This window comes from Lepidochelys kempii, chromosome 10 (genome assembly GCF_965140285.1).
Source record: "Lepidochelys kempii isolate rLepKem1 chromosome 10, rLepKem1.hap1, whole genome shotgun sequence".
NCBI classification, from domain to species: domain Eukaryota; kingdom Metazoa; phylum Chordata; order Testudines; family Cheloniidae; genus Lepidochelys; species Lepidochelys kempii.
This window is the reverse complement of record NC_136389.1, coordinates 32,106,565-32,127,450: the sequence shown is the minus strand read 5'-3', so window position 1 is coordinate 32,127,450 and position 20,886 is coordinate 32,106,565. Positions and strand designations below refer to the sequence as shown.

The 20,886-nt window shown below is 41.9% G+C and overlaps 1 protein-coding gene across 5 annotated transcripts in view; it reads right to left on the bottom strand.

Annotated features, from left to right (window-relative positions):
* Nucleotides 1-19,933, bottom strand: part of AXIN1 (axin 1) — a 177,438-nt gene extending 157,505 nt beyond the window's left edge. For 2 of the 5 annotated variants that reach the window (XM_073362701.1, XM_073362705.1), the window contains exons 1-3: nt 19,880-19,928; nt 18,681-18,799; nt 16,681-17,649 (exon numbers count right to left, since the gene is read on the bottom strand). In XM_073362701.1, the coding sequence (XP_073218802.1) occupies nt 16,681-17,558 (878 nt within the window). In that variant the 5' untranslated portion in view covers nt 17,559-17,649; nt 18,681-18,799; nt 19,880-19,928. Of the gene's footprint in view, nt 1-16,680; nt 17,653-18,680; nt 19,711-19,879 lie in introns of those variants that run through there. The other 3 variants (XM_073362703.1, XM_073362704.1, XM_073362702.2) reach the window with 3 other exon arrangements.
* Between the last annotated feature and the right edge of the window lie 953 nt (nt 19,934-20,886).

Sequence of the window (20,886 nt, the reverse complement as noted above, 5' to 3'; positions counted from 1 at the left end):
CCCAGGACCGACCCTTGGGGCACTCCGCTTGATACCGGCTGCCAACTAGACATCGAGCCATCGATCACTATCTGTTGAGCCCGATGATCTAGCCAGCTTTCTATTCACCTTATAGTCCATTCATCCGGCCCATACTTCTTTAACTTGCTGGCAAGAATACTGTGGGAGACCATATCAAAAGCTTTGCTAAAGTCCAGGAATAACAAGTCCACCGCTTTCCCCTCATCCACAGACCCAGTTATCTCATCATAGAATGCAATTAGATTTGTCAGGCATGACTTGCCATTGGTGAATCCATGCTGACTGTTCCTGATCACTTTCCTCTCCTCTAAGTGCTTCAGAATTGATTCCTTGAGGACCTGCTCCATGATTTTTCCAGGGACTGAGGTGAGGCTGACTGGCCTGTAGTAGTTCTTCCCTTTTTTAAAGATGGGCACTGCATCAGCCTTTTTCCAGTCATCTGGGACCTCCCCAAATCGCCATGAGTTTTCAAAGATAATGGCCAATGGCTCTGCAGTCACATCAGCCAACTACTTTAGCACCCTCGGATGCAGCGTACCCAGCCCCATGGACTTGTGCTTTTCCAATCCCCGACTGCCTAGGGGAGAGGGTCTGAGGCAACCCCACCTGTCCTGGGCTGTGAGGGAAATTGTACTCTTCCCACAGGGCCAGCCAAACTCCCCAGCGAGAAACTCAATAAGGGGACAACAGGAGACACAGACTCTTTCTTCGGGCTCTGGTTTTTCTTGGCTTAGCTCACTCCCTCAAGCTTCCAGGGGCAACAGTCACTGCAAACACTTCAGAAGGGGAAGCAGAGCTGAGGGGACAATCACCCCAAAAAATCAAAATGCAGCCCTGGGACACGGCTGGGAATTAGACGGAAATAGGACTGAGCCCAGTTGTTCTTCTGAACATTTGAAGTGAAGTTTGGAGATTCCCCTCTGAAAAGCTCTGCAGCAGGGAGGGACAGCAAAGAAAACTGGTGGGATCTTCAGGGGACAGGGCATTCCCCAGCTGCCAGAGACTGCCAGGCTGAAGTACACATTGGAATAGTTCTGAGGACATTACCACAAAAAATTATTCTTCCTAGCCATGAAATCTCAGCTATTCACACGGGAAGAGGACCCAAGAATGGAAATTGAGTGAGGCAGACTGCGTCTGTAACACATAGGGGTGGAAAGACAGTCCTAGCAGGTAGGAGACCTAACTTTGATTCCTGGCTCAGCCACAAACTTCCTGTGTGATCATGGGCAAGTCAATTACTCCCTCTCTGCCTCAGTTCTCCACTTCTAAAGTGTGGTGATATTTCTGAGGAGAACACCCATTAATGATTATGAGGTGTCAACGATGAGAGCCCTATAACTACCTAAGATAGTGAAACCCAATCTCCACATCTCTGTTTTTTGGATTTCTACCAAATCTGTCTCTGGAACCTGTTTAGGGGGCTTCATATGTTGCCACTGCAACAGGTGGAAAAGCAGCTCCCTCCCCTAAGCTCTCCACCTCCAAATAATCTGGTTTAAATGATTTGTTCATCATGATGTATGAAGTCTATGGTAAAGCGCTGGACAGAGCCCAGTCCTCCTGGACCCCAGGCCATTGCCCAAAGCACACGACATCTTTGTCTTCATCTTTCTTCCAGCACTTGACATGATGGAATTTAAATACAGTGACTATCATAAAAAACGTGATTACTGCCTGGAGCAATTCAGCTTTGGCAGGTTCATTTCAAAAGGCTAAGTGGATGAGGTTTGATCCTCTGCCATATCAGAGACCTAGGTTTTATCCCCAGCTCTGCTATAAGTGACCTTGTGAAACTTCTCAGTTATCTTGTCTGTAAAATTGTGGGGAAGGATAGTTGCCTCCCTCTAGGATAGGGATATAAGGCTTTGGTCAATAATAAGAGCTTCTGAATTGCACAAATATTAACAGAAGTTGTAAGAGGAGAAAATCAAGCAGCAACATCATGTTAGAAGGCAAAAACATCAATAAAGTAGAAAAGCTCATCTACCCAGACAGCACCAGACTAGTCAATGGAGACCTCAAGAAAGGAGTGACATCAAGGATAGGAATGGCATCCACAGCATTCACTAAACTCAAAAAAGATATGGAAATGACAGGTATTCAGCACCAGAAAAAAACCCAAGAATCTCAGTGCTAACATACGGGCATGATAGCAGAAGATGTGCCAAAGCACTAGACAGAAAACTAGACATCTTCCAAAATAAGCGCCTATGAGAGATTCTGGGTGTTGGATGGAAAGACTTAAACACCAATGAAGAGATCAGAGAAATCACCATCCAACTGCTTGTCTCCACTAGAAACAGAAGGAAGTGCTGGTCATATTTGGGGCATGTACTCCAGATACAGACCCCCACATGGAGTCATCAAATGGAAACCAACTGGTGTGAAGAAACATGGGAGACCAAGAGAAATTTTAAGAAGAACTCTTTATTGGTAGGGCAGAACAGTTGATCTCAACACCATGGAGCAGATGGAAGCAGGAGCAGATGACAGAGAGGAACAGAAGAGGTTAATTTCTACCCTTTACACCAACATTGACACAAGGAGGATGTAAACGTAATGGAAGATGAGACAATTTGATTGTATGTCTTCTGACTCTCAGGCCTATACACCTCCGAGTATAAAGGATATGGTGGGGGGGGGGGGAAAGAGTCTCTCCCTTTGCTCTCTTCCCTCTGTGCTTCCCAGCCATATGTCTGCACACAGCGCTGCTGTTCCATACATTGCTCACAGCAACCCAGTGCACCACTCCGTAGATTCAGAAACAAAGTCTAATAACTTTTGAATTATTGTGTTTTGAGGCCTAACAGATTTCAGCTGGGCAGTTCAATGATACAAGTTTTCTGAGATACCACCTATAGTTCCAAAGGCTCCCAATCTCTGCAACAAAAAGTATTAAGAAAGCAGGTATTCTAAAGAAAGGGTTACGTCTCGGGAACCCCTTAACCAAATGCCCCTAAATTTGCACCACAAACTCTGCTCTGGGCTCTGACTTGATATCAAGTCAATTTGACTACATATGTGTATTTTAAAGAACTTTCCAAATTCAACTTTACACAGAAACCTTTGCAGCCTTAACTACTCATTGCCTCATAATAGAGAGAGACTTGGGACAACATGGTAAGTAGTAATACTTTCACCAGACCCTCACTGGAACGCGGGATTTGGGATTCATGCGCGGTGCCACGTTATAGTGGGGGCCACGTGATAGCATTACCATGGATCCCAATTTAAATATTTAAATTTGGGATCCGTCGCCGCGACCACGCTATGTGCGAATCTGCGTTCTAGCAATGCGCGTTCTAGAGAGGGTCTGCTGTAGTTATGACATATTGCTTTATGCAGAAGATGGTAGCATTTTACAGAACTTCTGAGTGACGACTTACTGGAAAATGGACCATGGTAAGTTTCATCCTGGCAGAAAGATGAATAAGACAGATTTATCTCAGAACATAACTGTAACGTTGTTAAAACATACAGACTTGGCAAAGGGAGGTTCAGAAATGTCCACGAGGTTTCACTGTAGTACTGGAGAGACCCTTGCTCTGTAGTGGACAAAGAAAGATTCAAGAAGGATAAATATAGGACCTCAATTAAGAGAACATTTTTTCCTATTGTAGTTGACAGAGACCAAGATTCTCACATGTCTAGCCCAGAGGTGGACAAAATAAGGCCCGCAGGACCCTCCTGCCCGGCCCCTGAGCTCCTGGCCTGGGAGGCTAGCCCCCGGCCCCTCTCCCCTTCACAGCTTCAGCTCACTGTGCTGCCGGTGCAATGCTCTGGGCTGAGAGCTCCTGGGGCAGCGCAGCTGCAGAGCCCAGCCTGACCTGCTCCAGCTGGGCGCCAGCCATCGGTGCTCCAGGCAGCGTGGTAAGGGGGCAGGGAGTGGTGGGGGAGAGTTGGATAGAGGGCAGGGGAGTTCGGGGGTGTGGATAGGGGTTGTGGCGGTCAGAGGGCAGGGAACAGGGGGGTTGAATGGGGGCAGGGGTCCCGGGGGAGGGCAGTCAGGAATGATAGGAGGGGTTGGATGGGGCAGCAGGGGGCCGGCAGGGGCGGGAAATCCAGGGACAGTCAGGGGACAGGGAGTGGTGGATGGGGCAGGAGTCCTCGGGGAGGGGCGGGGGCATCAGGGGACAGGGATTGGGGTTGGATGGGGTAGGAGTCCTGGGGGAGCCATCAGGGGGCGAGAAGCAGTGGGGGTTGGATAGGGGTTGGGGGCCGGGCCACGCCTAGTTGTTTGGGGAGGCACAGTCTCCCCTAACCAGCCCTCCATACAATTTTGGAAACCCGACGTGGCCCTCAGGCCAAAAAGTTTGCCTGCCCCGGTCTAGCCGGACAAGGAGCAAATTCTGCTTACAGCAGGAAGTGAGGCAGTTTATCCTCTTGAATGTAAAAGCATGTTTTAAAATAACGTTATACGAGTCTTTTTAACACTTTTGCTTTTTAAGCATCTAACAAACAATTAAGTGTAAGGGGGTTGACAGACTCTTTAAACGAAGAAATTTACTGTTCTTTATTTCAAAAAATTCACTTCACCAATTTTGGCAACTGTAGGTTTGTCATATTAACGCTAGGATAGCAATAGAAATGTGTCTGTTAAATTACTACTATTGGAGATATGATTTTTGAAGTCATAACATATAAATATTGCATTTTTAGAACAAAAAATGCTTTTTTGGTCAACAAATTGCCACTAAAATAGCTGTATACTGTTGGGGGCTTGGTGCTACAGCAGAGGTACCTATTTTGTAGTTTCCCAGGCTACAGAACTGCATGTTCATGCTAGGTAGACTGTAATTGCTTAATTACTGGCATTAGGCTTGATGACGTTGGACTTGTTTAATATCCTATACAGGCAATAGTGCAGCTGCTCCTCCAAACATGGGTTAACTGCCAAATTACCACCATTAAAATAAACTGGAAAAGTTCTTACAGTCCGTTGTCACTGAAGAGTTTCATAATAAGCCACTGATTGTAACTACCCTCAACCAACAGCAGAGAAATACTTGCACACAGAGAACACACTTTATACTGTCCATCAGGGCAGGGGAAAAACCAAATTGCTGTTTTAGTTTGAAGTATAGTTAGTATGTCTGCACTCACCAAATAAGTGTCAAATCCTTTCAGAGAGATGTTCCGAATTGCACATACAACCAATTTGGCTTTTTAATCATTTCAATTTCTGTGACTAAAACCCTTATAGCTGAACAAAAGAAAAAAATATCTCCGTACTGAAACATTATGCTTAGCTTCACAGACCATATCAAATCGTATGGGTTCTTGCTTTGTCGTCTTCACATATTCCATTTAGAACACATAATTAACCTCAGTTTCTACCTAATTTCAAATCTTTCCACATAGAGAAACCAACTAATCCAGTGCACTCAGTGGCAGATTGCAAATTAAATCATTACTACAGCTCCTATCTGTAGCTTAAAAAACATGGGGTTCCTTCTTTTCAATGACTAATTGTAATTTCTTAAAAGATTTGAGGATGAACCTAATAATCCAGTGATTATATTTCTATAAACTAATTCAGGTGCTGATACCTCTGTTAAGAGTCTTCTTAAAATGTCACTTTTCTACACTAAATGAATGGCCACTTTTCAAACCAGAGTTTTCTTTTCCCACTAAATATTTAGGTTTTTTTTTTAAATAAAATATACAGCAATTGCTTGATACAAATGAATCACCCTGATTTTACCTCTCTTAGCTATGGCAATCTACATAAACTGCAATCAAAACAGCAACAAGGTGAAAGCTTTTGGGTATTTAGCCCAAAATTTATCTATCTGTATCTGCCCTGAAGATGTCAAAACACGAGCAATGGCCTCTAGTCACTGCCATGCCATTTATTTATGCATTCATCTGTAGTGGTGGACACATGTGTATAATAATAAAATCCAAGCAAATTAGAACTGTCCAAAATTAACTCCACTCATCCCCACTGAAATCACTGTTCTGCAAGATGATCCACGCAGGCAAGCCTCTGTGCGCAGGTGGATCTCCACTGACTTTGGTGGTGCTGGGTAAGAGCAGAGCCATTGCAGCAAGGAGATTTAGGACTCTCCCAACAACCTATTCAACCTAGTGAATTATGGCTTTGCAGCACAACTTGATAGTTAATACATCCAGAGTCCAACCAACCGATTAAGGAAGTGAGTTACAGATGCAAAAACTGCACGAACGTCCTGCATTCTGAAATTACACAGGGAAAATTAGCCCCATAGAGCCACAACAAAGAACATCTCCACACAGATAAACCGAAGTTAAGGTTGAACTGCAAGGCACGTAAATGTACCATATGGCCCACTTATTGGGTATATTCAGCACAGATTTCTGGGATTGGATCAATTTTCATTTAGCTTTTCAGTACCCATCTTTTTTGGAAATTGCACAGAATTCAAAATTACTCCAACTATGTTTCCCAAATGGATTCCATGGGACTTATGTCAACAGAATTGTGGGAAAGCTGGGGTGGACAGATCACTAGAAATGTACACCACTTAGAAATGTGCATGAAGCTAGGTATCAAATCAGGCAAAGCTTCTCCATGAAAGGTAAGACATCCTTTATCAATTTATTGCCAATTTCTGAGCTTCAGTGCGTGAAGGATACTAGACATGAAGAAGCCAGTCTAAAAACTCTTTGGAAGACTAAGAATTTAATTCTATTTAAAATACTTGTTTTTAAAAATGTAAGTTTTGTGATCTGAATAAGATTCAATTCAATCCTTGCAAGAAAATGTACACATTGGGGGGAGAGAGATAACATTGTTATTGCTTATCAAAACAGACGGCCAGAGGTTTGCAGTGTCTCTCTCTAAAAAGAAACCCAAATATCAATCCACATCCAAACACAACGGGTGAACTATTTCCTCAATTCAGTTGATAAATAAGGCCATGTCTACACATAAACACTGCTCAGGTTTACATAACATCAAACCTGAGCAAAACCTTGTAACAACACACTTTGAATTGTTGATATAAGCGTGTCCACGCAGGCGCTCACATCAGTTTAACTACATCAATTTAAAAATGGGTTTTAGTTCAATCAGTACAACTTGATTGTACAGACGGGCGTCTCAACTGGGAGGAGATACTCTTCTAGCCAGGTGTAGATGGCACAAGTCTTTCTTGAGCACAGCTCCTATATGATTTTCTAAACCCAGCCATTGATCTAGTCAGATCCCCAAATTATGCCTTCAGCTTAACAATGGTGGTTGAATGCTCCCAATGCTGGAGACAGACAGTCTCCACCTTCACTTGCAGTTGTTTCTCCTAACCTACCAGCATCACCCCAATCTTGTCCAGTGGAGCCTCAGCCAGCTCCATGACCCAATCGCCACCACATGCTGGAGCAACTGAGAAAAACTAAACTGGTTGTCATCAGCAGATTGAAAGCACTGCTGCCCAAGTCTCCTCATTAACCTCCCTACTGATCCCACATATACACTGAATATAAAGGAGGATAAATTAGTATCCTATGCTACCCCGTGAGAGTGCCCATGGAGTTGACAAGCAATTACCCAACACAACCCTTTGGGGCCTTTCAGCTATGAGAGAACAAAACCAGGTAGCACCATACACTCCTGCTCGAGACTGCAGACAAATCACTAATGCCTCATGATCACCAGTATGGAGAGCAGCTGGTATATCTGCTATATCAGCAGTGACCCCTGATTGTTGTTAATTGCTAAGAAAACATCAACCAAACAACAAGAGCTGTACCAAACCTAGATCTGTACCCAGACTGGGTACAAGGGTTAAGATAATCAAACACAACCAGATGCTATGAGAACCAATGTGCCACAACCTTGTCAAAACCTTACTCCAAAAGGGAAGGCACCACACTGGACTATGGCTGCCTAGACTGTCTATGTCAAAATATGATTTTTTTGAAGAAAGGAAGCATGCTAGCTTCCATGCTCTCCCTAACAGAGACACTGACTATCTCCAGCAATAATTGACTGTACTGGCCTTCACCAGCCAGGAAGGCCTTGATTCTGATGCATAGGTTGTGGCCTATTATTGGCTACAAGTCAAGGTTGTGATTTTCCTCAAATCAAACAAAACATTTTTTTCCCTGGGAAAATACCCATTAAGGTTTTGCAAAAAACACCACAAAGCAGAGGGCCCCAAGTGATTCTCTTTCAAAGCATATTATTTCCCCAAGTAAAAGAAGGAACATCTTGTCCAAGAAAAAACTTGTACTTCTGTGAATAGAACAAACCAGCTCCCCTCGTGAGGTCTAACACTTTTTTGTATCTGCCATTACATACAGGTATACCTTTAGTAACTATTTGCTCTTTCAGTAACCAGTCTATTATAAAGTTTCAACCAGACCAACCCAAACATACTAAAAAAAAAAAAGTTAAATTAACGTTGAGCTGGCTGCACCACAATCCAGGTTATAAAAATGGTCAAAATTCTGACTTCAACTGTCCTAGGTTTTTACTTCCACAATTTCCCACCACTTCAGTGCAATGAACCATGACACAAACTCCTTCGCCAACGGAGGTCGAGGTAGAAATGTGGGTCTCAAAATGTAAACGCTAACAGAGAAGAATCATCAAGATCACCTTCCATCAGCCACGCTTCAGCTTCTTCTTGATATGGGCTCAACTTATGACATTTTTATTTGGGATCAGTTATGTTGCCTAAGCTTCACTGAATTATTTTTCAACTTTCTCTCTGTGTAGCTGCAGTTTTTCACTGTTGGTTAAATCAAGTCAGATTATGACTAAAACTGCAAGAGAAGTGTCAGACTAAATTGTTATGTCCTTCTGAAACCTCCTTCAATTGTTTCTGTAAGTCTCATATCAATCAGTAGAGTACCATGTTATGAAAAAAAATGGGCTGTTTTGATCAGAGTCCACCTCATGCTTGTTGAAAATTTCAACACTGATAACATTTGAATACAAATATACAGAATCTTCTAAAGAGTCCTTGGGGAGCCATGGCATCTATCCTCCTTTTTCAACAAACCAACCAACTCTGAAGTTAATGGTGATTTAAAGCATTTTTGACCTTCTGTAAAGGGGATAACTCAGTGGTTTGAGTGTGGCCTGCTAAACCCAGGGTTGTGAGTTCAATCCTTGAGGGGGCCATTTAGGGATCTGGGGCAAAAATTGGGGATTAGTCCTGCTTTGAGCAGGGGGTTGAACTAGATGACCTCCTGAAGTCCCTTCCAACCCTGATATTCTATGTAAGTGCTTTTAGAACTGTGTTGTTTATTTCACAATGTGGTTTAAATAATAAACTTTGTACCCATAAATCAGAAGTTTAGGATCTTTATATCGGAGCAGTTCTCATTTTTTAAACTTTTATGTTTATTGTCTGAGCAAATGGCTGTCATAATTTCCTCTAGGCTCCGGGATAGCATCTTCACCAATTTAACATAATCTGTGGTTTTCTTTTTAGACATCAAATCAAATTTTCCTAGTATGGATTCTTGAAACCATTCTTTCTTATGATTAGCCAAACATTTTTTCATTAATTTAAGTGCTGATTTTTGGTTTTTAGTTCTTCATTTAACTTGTACTCTTTCTTCACTTGCAGCATCAAGCAATGGACCTGAGAGTTCAAATCTATCTAGTGGAGCAGGATGAATAAAGAAATCAATGATTTAAAAAAAAAATTAGATTATTTATTTCAGGTTTTTATTTAATAATTATATTTTTCCTCTTTAGAACTCCTACATAAAATTAAAATTGAGATTTGACAAACTATGTTAAAGTCTACATTTACTATAATCTACTAAAATCATTTAAATTAATGTAAACAAATAATATTCAAGCAGTACGTTTGCTGCCAAAGTCTCAAAAAAAAGTCAAACTATAGAACTGGTGGGCATCAGTGGCTAAGCACCTGGAACCAGAGTTGGCTGAAGTGCTAAGCCAGCTCTTGACAGCAGGAGCCTCCTCTTGTGCAGGTGCAGAGAGAGTTATTTTCTTCATTTCAGTTTATTCAACTAATTCAATTCAATAACTAACTCATACAAAGTTGAAAAAACAATTGGGAGTTGAGAAAAAGCAAGGAAGTTTATTTTTCTCTTCCAATCTAGGACTAAAAATAAAGCGTGGAAAGATGAGATCTACTAGTTCTAAAATCTTTAAGGACATGGGGTCCAGAAACAAACAATCAATTCATTTCACTAACTACAGACAGTTGTTTTGCTTAAGAACTCAGTTTTATAAGAAGAACGTGCTTTGATAACTGTATAAAAGAAAAGTATCCAGCACATTTAAGGTCGTTTTTATAAAAAAACAATTTTAAAATGCTGGTTTTGTGCATTTTAATTGAATTCTAATTTCCATCCAAATGCAGTTTGAAATAAGTGATAAGTAAACATTAAAACTCTGACTAAATGTATGTTAAGAAATATAATTGCTTAAATAGTGTGTATAGATAATATATTATAATAGATAATATATTATAATAATAATAATAGATAATATATTATAATATATTATAATATAATAAGTAGTGCCAAATTATACTAAAGAGAATCAACTTTTTAAAAAAAATTAGGAAAATGAAATATAAATGCAAAACAAGATTAAAATTGATTATTTTAATAAAGTCACCCTGCAGCAGGATATATCCAAGATAAGTGCTTCATTTATTCCTTTAAACTGATCATTTTGTGCTACAATTAAGGCAATGTTGTTAGAATGAAGAAGGTTGCAACTTATCAAGTTAACATCTTTGATTTTCAGTTATTGTTATGGCATATCACCCACTGATCTTTGCCATTTGTTGGATGTTGAAGGTAAACAGAGACCGCTCTGAATTTACCTGGTATTGAATTGCTGCTGGAAGGCCCGGAGCAGAGACTTACATTATCACATATCTATTTTAAAGTCTTACTTGCAAGATCACCAAACTTCTTCAAATCATTGTACTACGCTTCCACTTCAACAACAGTTTTATTCAATGAACATTTGTTCTTGAACAACCTAAAGAAACCAATTTTTTCCTATGTTTTGAGATGAGCACAGATCTGTCCAATTCTACCACTTAACTTGACAATGTTTACATTTACTTTTAAAGAGTTAAAGATAAGTACTTCCATCCACTCAAATCATTTGTTTCCCATTATTTCCTTCAACTTTGATTATGATGAGTCACATAAATTCACATGCTGAAGTTTGATAATCAGTACACACAATTGTTTTCACTATTAAATAGCAGCTTTCACATTTACTATAGTTGAAATGAAATACCACCCCCCAGTGCATTCAACTCTGCAAAGACTGAAAAATAAGATTAGCTAGCCAGCTTCATATAAAAACTACTTCATGTTATCAGACATCGAGCCCACCTTCCACAAGTTTTCCAGTTCTAGCAATTCAAGCCCCCTCAAGTTAAACTTTCCACTCTCCAATATCCATTGACAGCAGATTTCACCTTTAACCATGTTCCCTCCATTCACCAATCACTCCACCTATTTTCCCTCTCTAATGCATGTCATGTTCATGGAAACATTTCAGAGTGACATAAATTTTCAATAAATTTAAAAAAATGGAGAAACCAAACACCACTAGATTGTTTTTTCCGAAAAAAACCCAAAACAGTTGTTACACAATGCTGCCCCCTTGATTACCTCTGCCAAAACAAAGCCAAGTGAATGTGTGTAAGGTATCTTCTAAAACAAAGTTAATTATTCTTTAACAAAACAAAACAGTAGCTGGAAGTTTATGATTTAGTAAAGCAAGTATCACCTCACTGTTCAACAGAGGAGTTTGTAACTCCTAGTTTATGGTGCAAGTCAAGGACACCCAGAGCTCTGGATGGGCATCTATAGTTGGGGAGATCTTAGACCAAATTTAGATAAATAAAGTAATTAGTAGAAGAAACCTGCACACATAAAAGAAGAATGTGACATGTAACCTGGCAACTTAATGACTAGCAATAGAGTTCTGAATCTTTAAAATGTGCAGGTTTTAATTAGAATACTTCAAAATAAATCTGCAAGGCAAAAGTTTAATTTCTGTTCTTCATAACTCAGAAAAATCCCATCAGTGGATCTCAAAAGAAGGTTAATAAAAGATTTAGTCACACTCACTACCATGCTAGTGTCAGTTTTGGAAGCTGTGCATTAATGCACGAGATCTTCTGAGGTTACCTTCTTTGAAGTTCACTGATCCATAACCAATGTCCAATTAATTTGCAGTAGCCTACGTGCAATGACTATTTGCCTTTTCCTTCCTATACAAAAACACAGTAGGTAATATGACACTTTTATTTTAAACAATGCTCTCCATACTACGCATGAGTGAACCCTCACCTTCAGGAATATATCACACTAATAACAGGCTTAATTGAAATGGTCTGAGCAAATATTTATATTTGTTTTATTTTCATGAGATGGGGAATTTAACACTTTAAGCCTCTTATGCTGCAAAGATTTGAATCTGACTAAAAATGCATGTTCACAAAAACAAATAGTTTAAGTTCTAACTGTACAAATTCTTCTTTATTCAATTTCCATGGAAGTCAAGCAATATGCAGAGGTTAAACTTGGGGAAGATTAAACAGACCTATAGATGTAGGAGGTTGAAAGAAAAAAAGCTAATATCAGTGCTCTTTCAATAACAAATTGGAAATTATCCTACATACAAAACCAGAAGAATTGTGAAAATGTTGAAGACAACCAAAGGCCCTGATCTGCACATGCTTTTTATATACAACAACAATGTACATATGTAAGAAGTCCACTTGGCTTCAAAGGCACTGCTCACATGAGAAAAGCAAAGTGGACTAATTTAAATTGAAGTGATTTTAATCATGATTTAAATCATCAATTTTAATCTTGTTTTGCATTTCTACTTTTCAGTTATTTTCCTAAAGAAAAGTTGTTTCTCATTAGTTGGTACCATTAAAACTTGTTATCTTGCAGTTAAATATACCCTTTTCCCCTAAATTTGTTGGTTTTAAAAAAAAATGTTGTTAACCAAAAGAATAATATATCTGTACTCATTTAAGTAATTCTATAGCTTAATTTAAAATTTATTCAGGATTCTTAATTTTCACATTTTTATTATGTTAGAAAAACAGTGAATGATACTTTTTTTATCTAGTAGATAATTTTTTACTTGTTATTTGTGTCAAGTTCTATTTGGATGGAAATTCAAATTCACTTGAAAATACACAAAAACATTTTAAAATGGTTGGGGGGGGGGGGTTATAAGTTAAATAAGAGTGTCTTAAGTGTGCTGGATACCTAAGAACAAAATGGTGTATCAGAAAGTTTATCAAAATAGTTTTTTAAAACAAACTGATTTATTAAATGTAGGCAGTCTCATCTGTAGTTAGTGAATTGAACTGACTGTTTCTGTTCAACCTGTCCTTCAAGATTTTAGAACTAGTAGATCTCATCCTCTCATTCCTAGTTTTTATTCATAGATTGGAAGGGGAAAACAAGCTTTCCAGGTTTTTCACAACTCACAACTGGTTTCTTATCCCAGAATGAACTGCTCAAACTGAACTAGCTGAATAAACTAAAATGAAGAAAATAGTCTCTCTCCATTTGCAGAAGAGGCTACTGCTGTCAAAAGCTGACTTATCACTTTAACAAACTCCAGTTTGTTAGGCAGTAGAGCTTAGCCAGTGACTTCCACCAGTTCAGTGGTTTGACTTTCTTTAAAGCTCGGCAGCAAACACGTACTGCTTTATTTAAAAAAGAGCATTTAAATTATTTTTATGGATTATAATGTGTTTAGGCCTTAATATAGGTTGTCCTAATTATACTTGTGATTTTTTTTTTAAAAAATAAACCTATTTAAATTTAAAAAATCCAGATTTAATAAAAAAAATCAGATAAAAAAATAAATAATTTAATGATGAGAAAAGTACTCAGGCACTTAAGTGTTTGCAGGAGCAAGGTCTTAATGTTTACAATACCGCTCAAAACAACGGTTGGTACGCTGTACCCCTGGAGGACTTTGGTTAGATGACCTGTTCTACAAGGATGGATTGGCAATTAAGATATCAAATTACTTTTAGCTTATGAGCTTTTTGGGAGAGTGGATCACGTCTACATATATATTTGTACATCCCCTTTGCACAATGGATCCTCTGGACCTACAGTAATACATATATTAATGTTTTTTAAAATGTTATTCCCATTCAGTAATTCCTGGTATGGAAATGCATCTCACTGAAGTGCCCACTGATGGCAAGAATTTCCAAGAGGCACCTGACAGTGAAAAATCTGTAGCCGTAGTGACGGACTGTTGGGCACAAAGTTTTACAAAAGATGAATATCCCTGTTTATTTTTTCTCAGATGCACAACCTGTGTTTAATCCCATCTCATATTGCTCCGATTTAGTATGAAAGCTCTGAACTTTATAAACCTTATTACACAGTGCCACTATTTCATGGTGTTTTAAAATAAGTATTCAACCAATACATTCACGGTATTTTCCATAAATTAGATCTGAGAAGTGCAGAACTGCTAAATACTCTTTTGTTACCTGTTCTAGAAATGAGAAAACTCTACCTCAAACCAGTTATTTCCAATCTTAAAAGCTATTTATCACTTAGATAAAAAGATACTTAAATCTTAAAATGTTCTAATCTTCCCTTATAGTAGGTACCCAACTGGTCAATCAAAATCCACTTCAAGAAATGTTCAAGGTTTTTATTAACTCCACAGGAAAGTCCCAGGATGTGGGATTTTGTTTTTTAGATTCTTGATTAAACCAGCAGGGAGTCACATGAATTCCCTCTTTTTTCAAAGTTTCACATTCAACATTCCCTCCTCAAAATCTGTACGAAAACAAGGATCAAAATGAAAATGCTTCAGCATCTGCAATGGGCTGAGGCTTTGCAGAGGGAGGGATGAATTTCCAGCTGCCAGACTAAAGGACTGCTGAGTGAGATTAAATCCATAAATACCTTCTCCTAAGGCTGGGGCAGCTTTGATCAGGAAACTTTTAGCTGCTTCATTTTATAACCTTCACAAAGTGGCCAAATTTTAGCCTAAGATGTACTAAAACAAGGTGATTTTATTTTAAAGAAATAAGAACGCATTCTGGACATGTTACTGAACCTGGAGAACTCCCTGATAAATATTTGGCATTTTAACTGAACTTACAACTCTGTGTTAGCTGGAAGGACGTGGGAGGAATGACAGGAAATAGAGTATCTTATTTATGAAAAACAATGATTTGGATGAAAGGAAAGGCCATAAGGGAAAAATAAATAGCTAAATTTGGCAACTCCTACTTTTGGATGGCACTGGTAGAATCCACTGTCAAGAAGCCTTTAAGACCAAATCAAAAATCACTTCCAGGGATTGCTATGCATTCCATTTGGTAGAGAGGAATATGATGGGTGCCATCGCTCCAGTGACAAAGAACTTGTAGTCACCAGTCACACTGAGTATTCCCTTACATATTCACACAGCAAAGCCCTATTATGAGTAAGGCCCTACCAAATTCACGGTCCATTTTGGTCAATTTCACGGTCATAGGATTTTAAAAACTGCAAATTTCATGATTTCAGATATATAAATCTGAAATTTCACAGTGTTGTAATTGTGGGGGCCCGACCCAAAAAAGGAGTTGTAGGGTGGTTGCAAGGTTATTGTAGGAGGGCTGCGGTTCTGCTACCCTTACTCCTGTGCTGCTGCTGACGGTAGTGGTGCCTTCAAAGCTGGGCAGCCGGCTGCTGGCTGGGAGCCCAGTTCTGAAGGCAGAGCCGCTGCCAGTAACAGCACAGAAGTAAGGATGGCATGGTGTGGTATTGCCACCCTGACTTCTGCACCGCTGCCTGCAGAGCTGGGCCCTTGGTCAGCAGCCGCCACTCTCCAGCTGCTCAGCTCTGAAAGCAGCAGTGCAGAAGTCAGGGTGGCATGGTGTGGTATTGCCACCCTGACTTCTGCGCTGCTGGTAGGGCACTGCCTTCAGGACTGAGCACCCGGCCAACAGCCACTGCTCTCCGGCGGTGAAGGCAGTGCAGAAATAAGGGTGGCAATAGCGCAACCCCCCTAAAATAACCTTGAGACTTCCCTGCAACTCCCTTTTGGGTCAGGACCCCCAATCTGAGAAACGCTGGTCTCCATACAGTATCGGGTAAAAGCATATAAAAGACCAGATTTCACAGAGGGAGACCAGATTTCACCATCCGTGACGCGTTTTTCATGGCCATGAATTTGGTAGGACCCTAATTATGAGTATATAAAATCTACAGTTCAACCACTAAATACTGTCATTTCTCTCCTACAGGCCAAATGCAAACCTGGAAATGCAGCTCATTTGAATCATTCTTCAATGCACATGAGAGGACCACCCATGGCCATGATTGATGCATTAGCCCTCCATCTTTCAAATGACACTCTCTCATCTTAAGGAGCTGATGGAAACATACTTCAGGTGTGATTAATAGAAATCATAGAGAATCTATCAAGCGCAGTTCTCAGTTTCTACAGATACTTCAGACTGACTCTCCTCAAAAAACAAAAACAAAAAAGCTTGCATTCCAAACAAAATTTCCAAATGAAAAGGTAACATTCATCCCCAGAACTGACACTTACGCAGTCCCACATGCATCCCCAAATTTACAACAGCCTCAAGAAGCCCAAACGGCTTTCATGAAAGTTCTACAGACACAAGACGCTAGAAATTTTATTCTATCAGGCTAATGTACCTGAACTCTCTTCCCTCGCTATATCGCCTGGTTGATGTGGCACGCTGGGTTGCTGTCTCCAAAAGCAGCTTCTGAGTAAGCCTGCTGGATGGGGCTGAATCTCGGCTGGTTTCCTCTTCGGTGTCTTGGTCACACTTCCACTCCTCATCCTCATTAAGAGTAGGCAAATATCCAGGCAGTCCTTTACCTGTCCCAGATCCTGAGCTCTGATCGCTATAAATTTTAGGACTTTCCCCTCCTGTCCTTGTATATTCCAAATAAATATCTGACTTAAGGAACAAAGGATAGGTATTATCTTCGATCATGCACTGAATCTCAGTTTGGGCCTGGTCAAACATGTCAGGATCAATTTGCAGTTTCATGACACAATCTTTTATGAAGCTTTTTGTGGCTGGTTTGATTTGCCGGGATACTATCCCATTATTGTCCAGAATGTACTTTTTGTAAATAGCTTTAGCCAATTTGAGCCTCTTTTCCTCATTGGAGACGCAGGGCTCTAGCTTCCTGAAGCCACTGCAGGCAAACCAGAAGTCCAGCAAATCTGCACAGTCCTCCTGCTTCAGGAAAGTCCTGAACAGATTTATCCCATCTTGATCATCCAACAAGGAGTGCAACGACTCAGCCCATTTCAGGTAGGGTGGAGTTGGAGAAGCACTCCCCTCAGGTTCATACCCCAAATCCAGATCAGAGCGCCTCGGTGTTGCTGTGGAAGTCTCATTTTTAATAACGTCACTTTTACCAGAGTAGAAGCCGTGGCTGATTGGCCTTGAATCTGTAGAAACTAGCTCACCCTCCTCACCAGGGACCGGTGGCCTTGGAGCATCTTCGGTGAAGCTTCCCCCAAGATCCAAAGGGAAGCCTTTCCCCTGGATATTCATTTTTATGGTGCCTGCTTGCACAGGAACAATGACGGAACAGGCTTCGTCTCAAAACACCAGTATCAGTAGTTCCAGAGTGAATGTGTTTGTTCTGCTGAAACAAATGAGAACAACATTAAGAAATATTGCAGGTAAAAATTCTAACACAGGACTATTTTTAAGAGTACTCCAGTATTTTTAAGCTTCCTAATACTGAGGTAGCTAAACAAACTGATGACCAATCCTAGAAGAGGATTTATACAAATGTCTTTAATAGGGGATTTACTTGAATTTTTTAATGTGTATATTTGTATACCAGACTTAAGTCATAAAATATACAGTATTTTAACATAGCTAACCACTAGGTAAAGTCACATCTCCATAATAGTTTTGGAATTTCTTTCAGGGCATGTGAAAATATTCTGAAAAAACTTCCAATTAGCATTAAAATCAAGAATAGACAACTTTCAATACAATCAACTGTCATGAAATTCCCCTCCAGTTCTGGAGACATTTTGACAGTGCCTTAGCACTTTTAACAGACAAGCATTTTGAGCATTCATTAGGTTAAGAGAACAATATACTTTAGTGAAATTAAAATCATAATGTACAGATAATCATAATATACTGTCATTCCCAGGATATTTTGCATTATTTCTCAATTACACTCCTGTAATAAATGTGCATAATGTAAAAATGGCGTGTATGGTACAGTATTACTAAATATACCATTATACTTCATGGAATGGAGGGTATTTACTGACATTTCATGTAAGCTAACAACCATTATTTGCTACTGGCCCTGAGAACATTTCTAGTCACCACCTGACGATGAGAAGTAAACAATATTTTTAAAAGTAATTTGAATCAACATGGTGCAGAAGGTGTTTATTTATGGAGGCAGGAGTAGAAATGTACTACCTCTAGTACCTACTTTTGTAATAAATCAATACGACTTAAATTCTTTAAAGACACTAACAAAAGTTTTGTGTTACAAAATAATACTGGTGAACTCAAAGACCTGAATGCTGTAAAGCTGCAGCTGTCTTACAAATAACTTCTTTAGATGGACTTATTCAATTGCATGTGAAAATATACCAAGAAAAATAATTATGAAATAAAAGCCTCTCTCACAAAGCTTACCCCACACAAATGAATACATCTTTCAGACAACTTTCCCACTTCTGTTGCTCCCAACTGAGCTGAAAAAATACAGCTAGAAGGTGCCCGGGCTGGCCTTCAAGATACCAAACAGTTTGTACCTCATCACAAAACAAAATAAAGTGGTAAACAATTAGGTTAACTGATTTTAATTCCTAGATAACTGTGTGTTTCAACTGTTTTTTGTGATCATGAGACCAAGAGATAGTTTCTCATTACAACTACTGGATCAAAACAGGCAAAACATTCAGTTGCTATTCTGAGGTTTGCCTGAACACCTGTAATTTAGTGTATTCTTATTTCATACTATGCCCCGTTTACAGTATGTTTCTCTTCCATCACTAGAGCAATGAAGTCATGGAAATAATCTGATCTTCACAATAAAGATTTCCAGCACCTAAACATCCAACATAACATTTTAACCTTTTCATTGAGTTGAACCTCACACTCCGAAACTGACACACGAGCCATTTTGCTCCCAGTTGCAAGCAAGGCTCCATTTCTCAAGCCCTGAGAAGCCCTGAGCATTTCAGCTCCGGGGAAAGCTTGAAGGCACTGCTGTAAATCGCCATGCCTGGTGACTCTGGGCACAGCCCAGGTACATAGTGCGGAGACACATGCACAGTCTGAGGCCCCGATCCCGACGGCTACGTGCTGTTCCGGGGCGGATCGAGGCCTTGGTGCCCAGACCCTGGATTTTCTCCCTATAATCCCTCCTAACTGGCCGGATAATGATCCTCCCCCGCGCTGCCCAGGGGCTCCCGAGTGGGCTGCTCCTTCTCCCTGCTGCTGGCCAGTGCCCCGGGCTCGGAGGCTCCCGCAGCCCTGGGCCAGCCAGCCCGGCAGCTCCGGTCGGGCGCTGCGGCACTGACAGGAACCATGGCTCCAACTGAGCGAGCAGGACGCGGGGCCGGGACCCTCGCGGGAGCTCCGCGGGAAGCCTGGCTGCTCCCACCCGCCGGGGACCCCGACCCCCTCCTCCCGCCGGCCCGGCCGCAGCCCAGCGCCCGCGGGCGGATCCCGCACGCCCGGCCCGCTCCCCCGCCAGCGGCGGCGGCCTAGCGCCGGCTCGGAGCCGGCCCGTCCCGGCGGCCCCACAATGCGGCGGCCTCCCCGGCTCGGCCCGGCGGCCTCAGCGCAGCACGGCTGGGGCCTGGCTCCGGCCGCTCCCGTTCGCTCACCCGCTCGGAGCAGCCGCGGCGCGGGGCCCGGCCCATGCGGCTCAGCAGCGGCGGCGGCCAGAGGCCGCAGGCGGCGGCCGCGGGGAAGCAGCACAAGGCAGGCGGCCCGGGACCCCCATGGCCGCAGCCGCTCGGTCTGGCGGCGACACGGAGAGCAGCGAGCCCCGCACGGCTCAGCCTGCGCCGCGGCTCCAGCCCAGCCGCTGCCGGGAGAGACCGGCTCCGCCGCGCCCCCCGCGCCTCCGCCCGGTACTGCGGGGAGCGCGCCGCGCCGGGAGAGCCCGAGCCAGGGGGCGCAGGAGGGCCCAGGCCCCCGCCCCGCGGGCGGGCAGCGCCGTGCTGAGGAGAGGAGAGAGGCAACCTGGAGCCTCCAGAGCTGCTGACCGTGCCCTCCGTGCAGGCCGGGCTGCACGCCTCCTGTCCCTTTCCAGCTGCAGGGAACGAAGCCGTTTCCAAATTTGGCAGCAGCCCTCTGCAGAGGCCAGCTCAGTTTCCCGGGTCATTTTTAAAAGAGGATATTTACCAACTTGGCAAGACAAACGTATACAGCTGCTCCTTTCTGAACCGTGGTCCTGGACAGGCTAACCTAACCTTGCGGGGTTCTTCTAAGCTAAATAAACAACCCCGCACTCTGGTAACGTCGCCGCCACAAGCCCCAAAGAGCTTCTCCCCTTATTCCTTGTAACCTCATCAGGCTCCAGTCAGAAAAGCCCCATCACTGTCTTCCCATTTGCTATGCTACAGGGACAGTTACCCCTACAGCAGCTGCAAACTCCCTGTTTCTAATAAGGAACTGCCTCCAAGTCCAACCCTTTTCTCCCGCCTCCAAGCCTAGGCCCTATGAGTAAGAAGGGACCAGGAAAGTGAAGGTCACATCATCAGAGGCCCCAGTTTGTACCTTTACTCTCCAACAGCAAACATCCCTCTGGTGTACCTCTGTGGTTTGCCAGATGGAAGCCCTTGTCTACAGGGCTGGATTAACGCACAAAAGGCCAGTACCTAGGGCT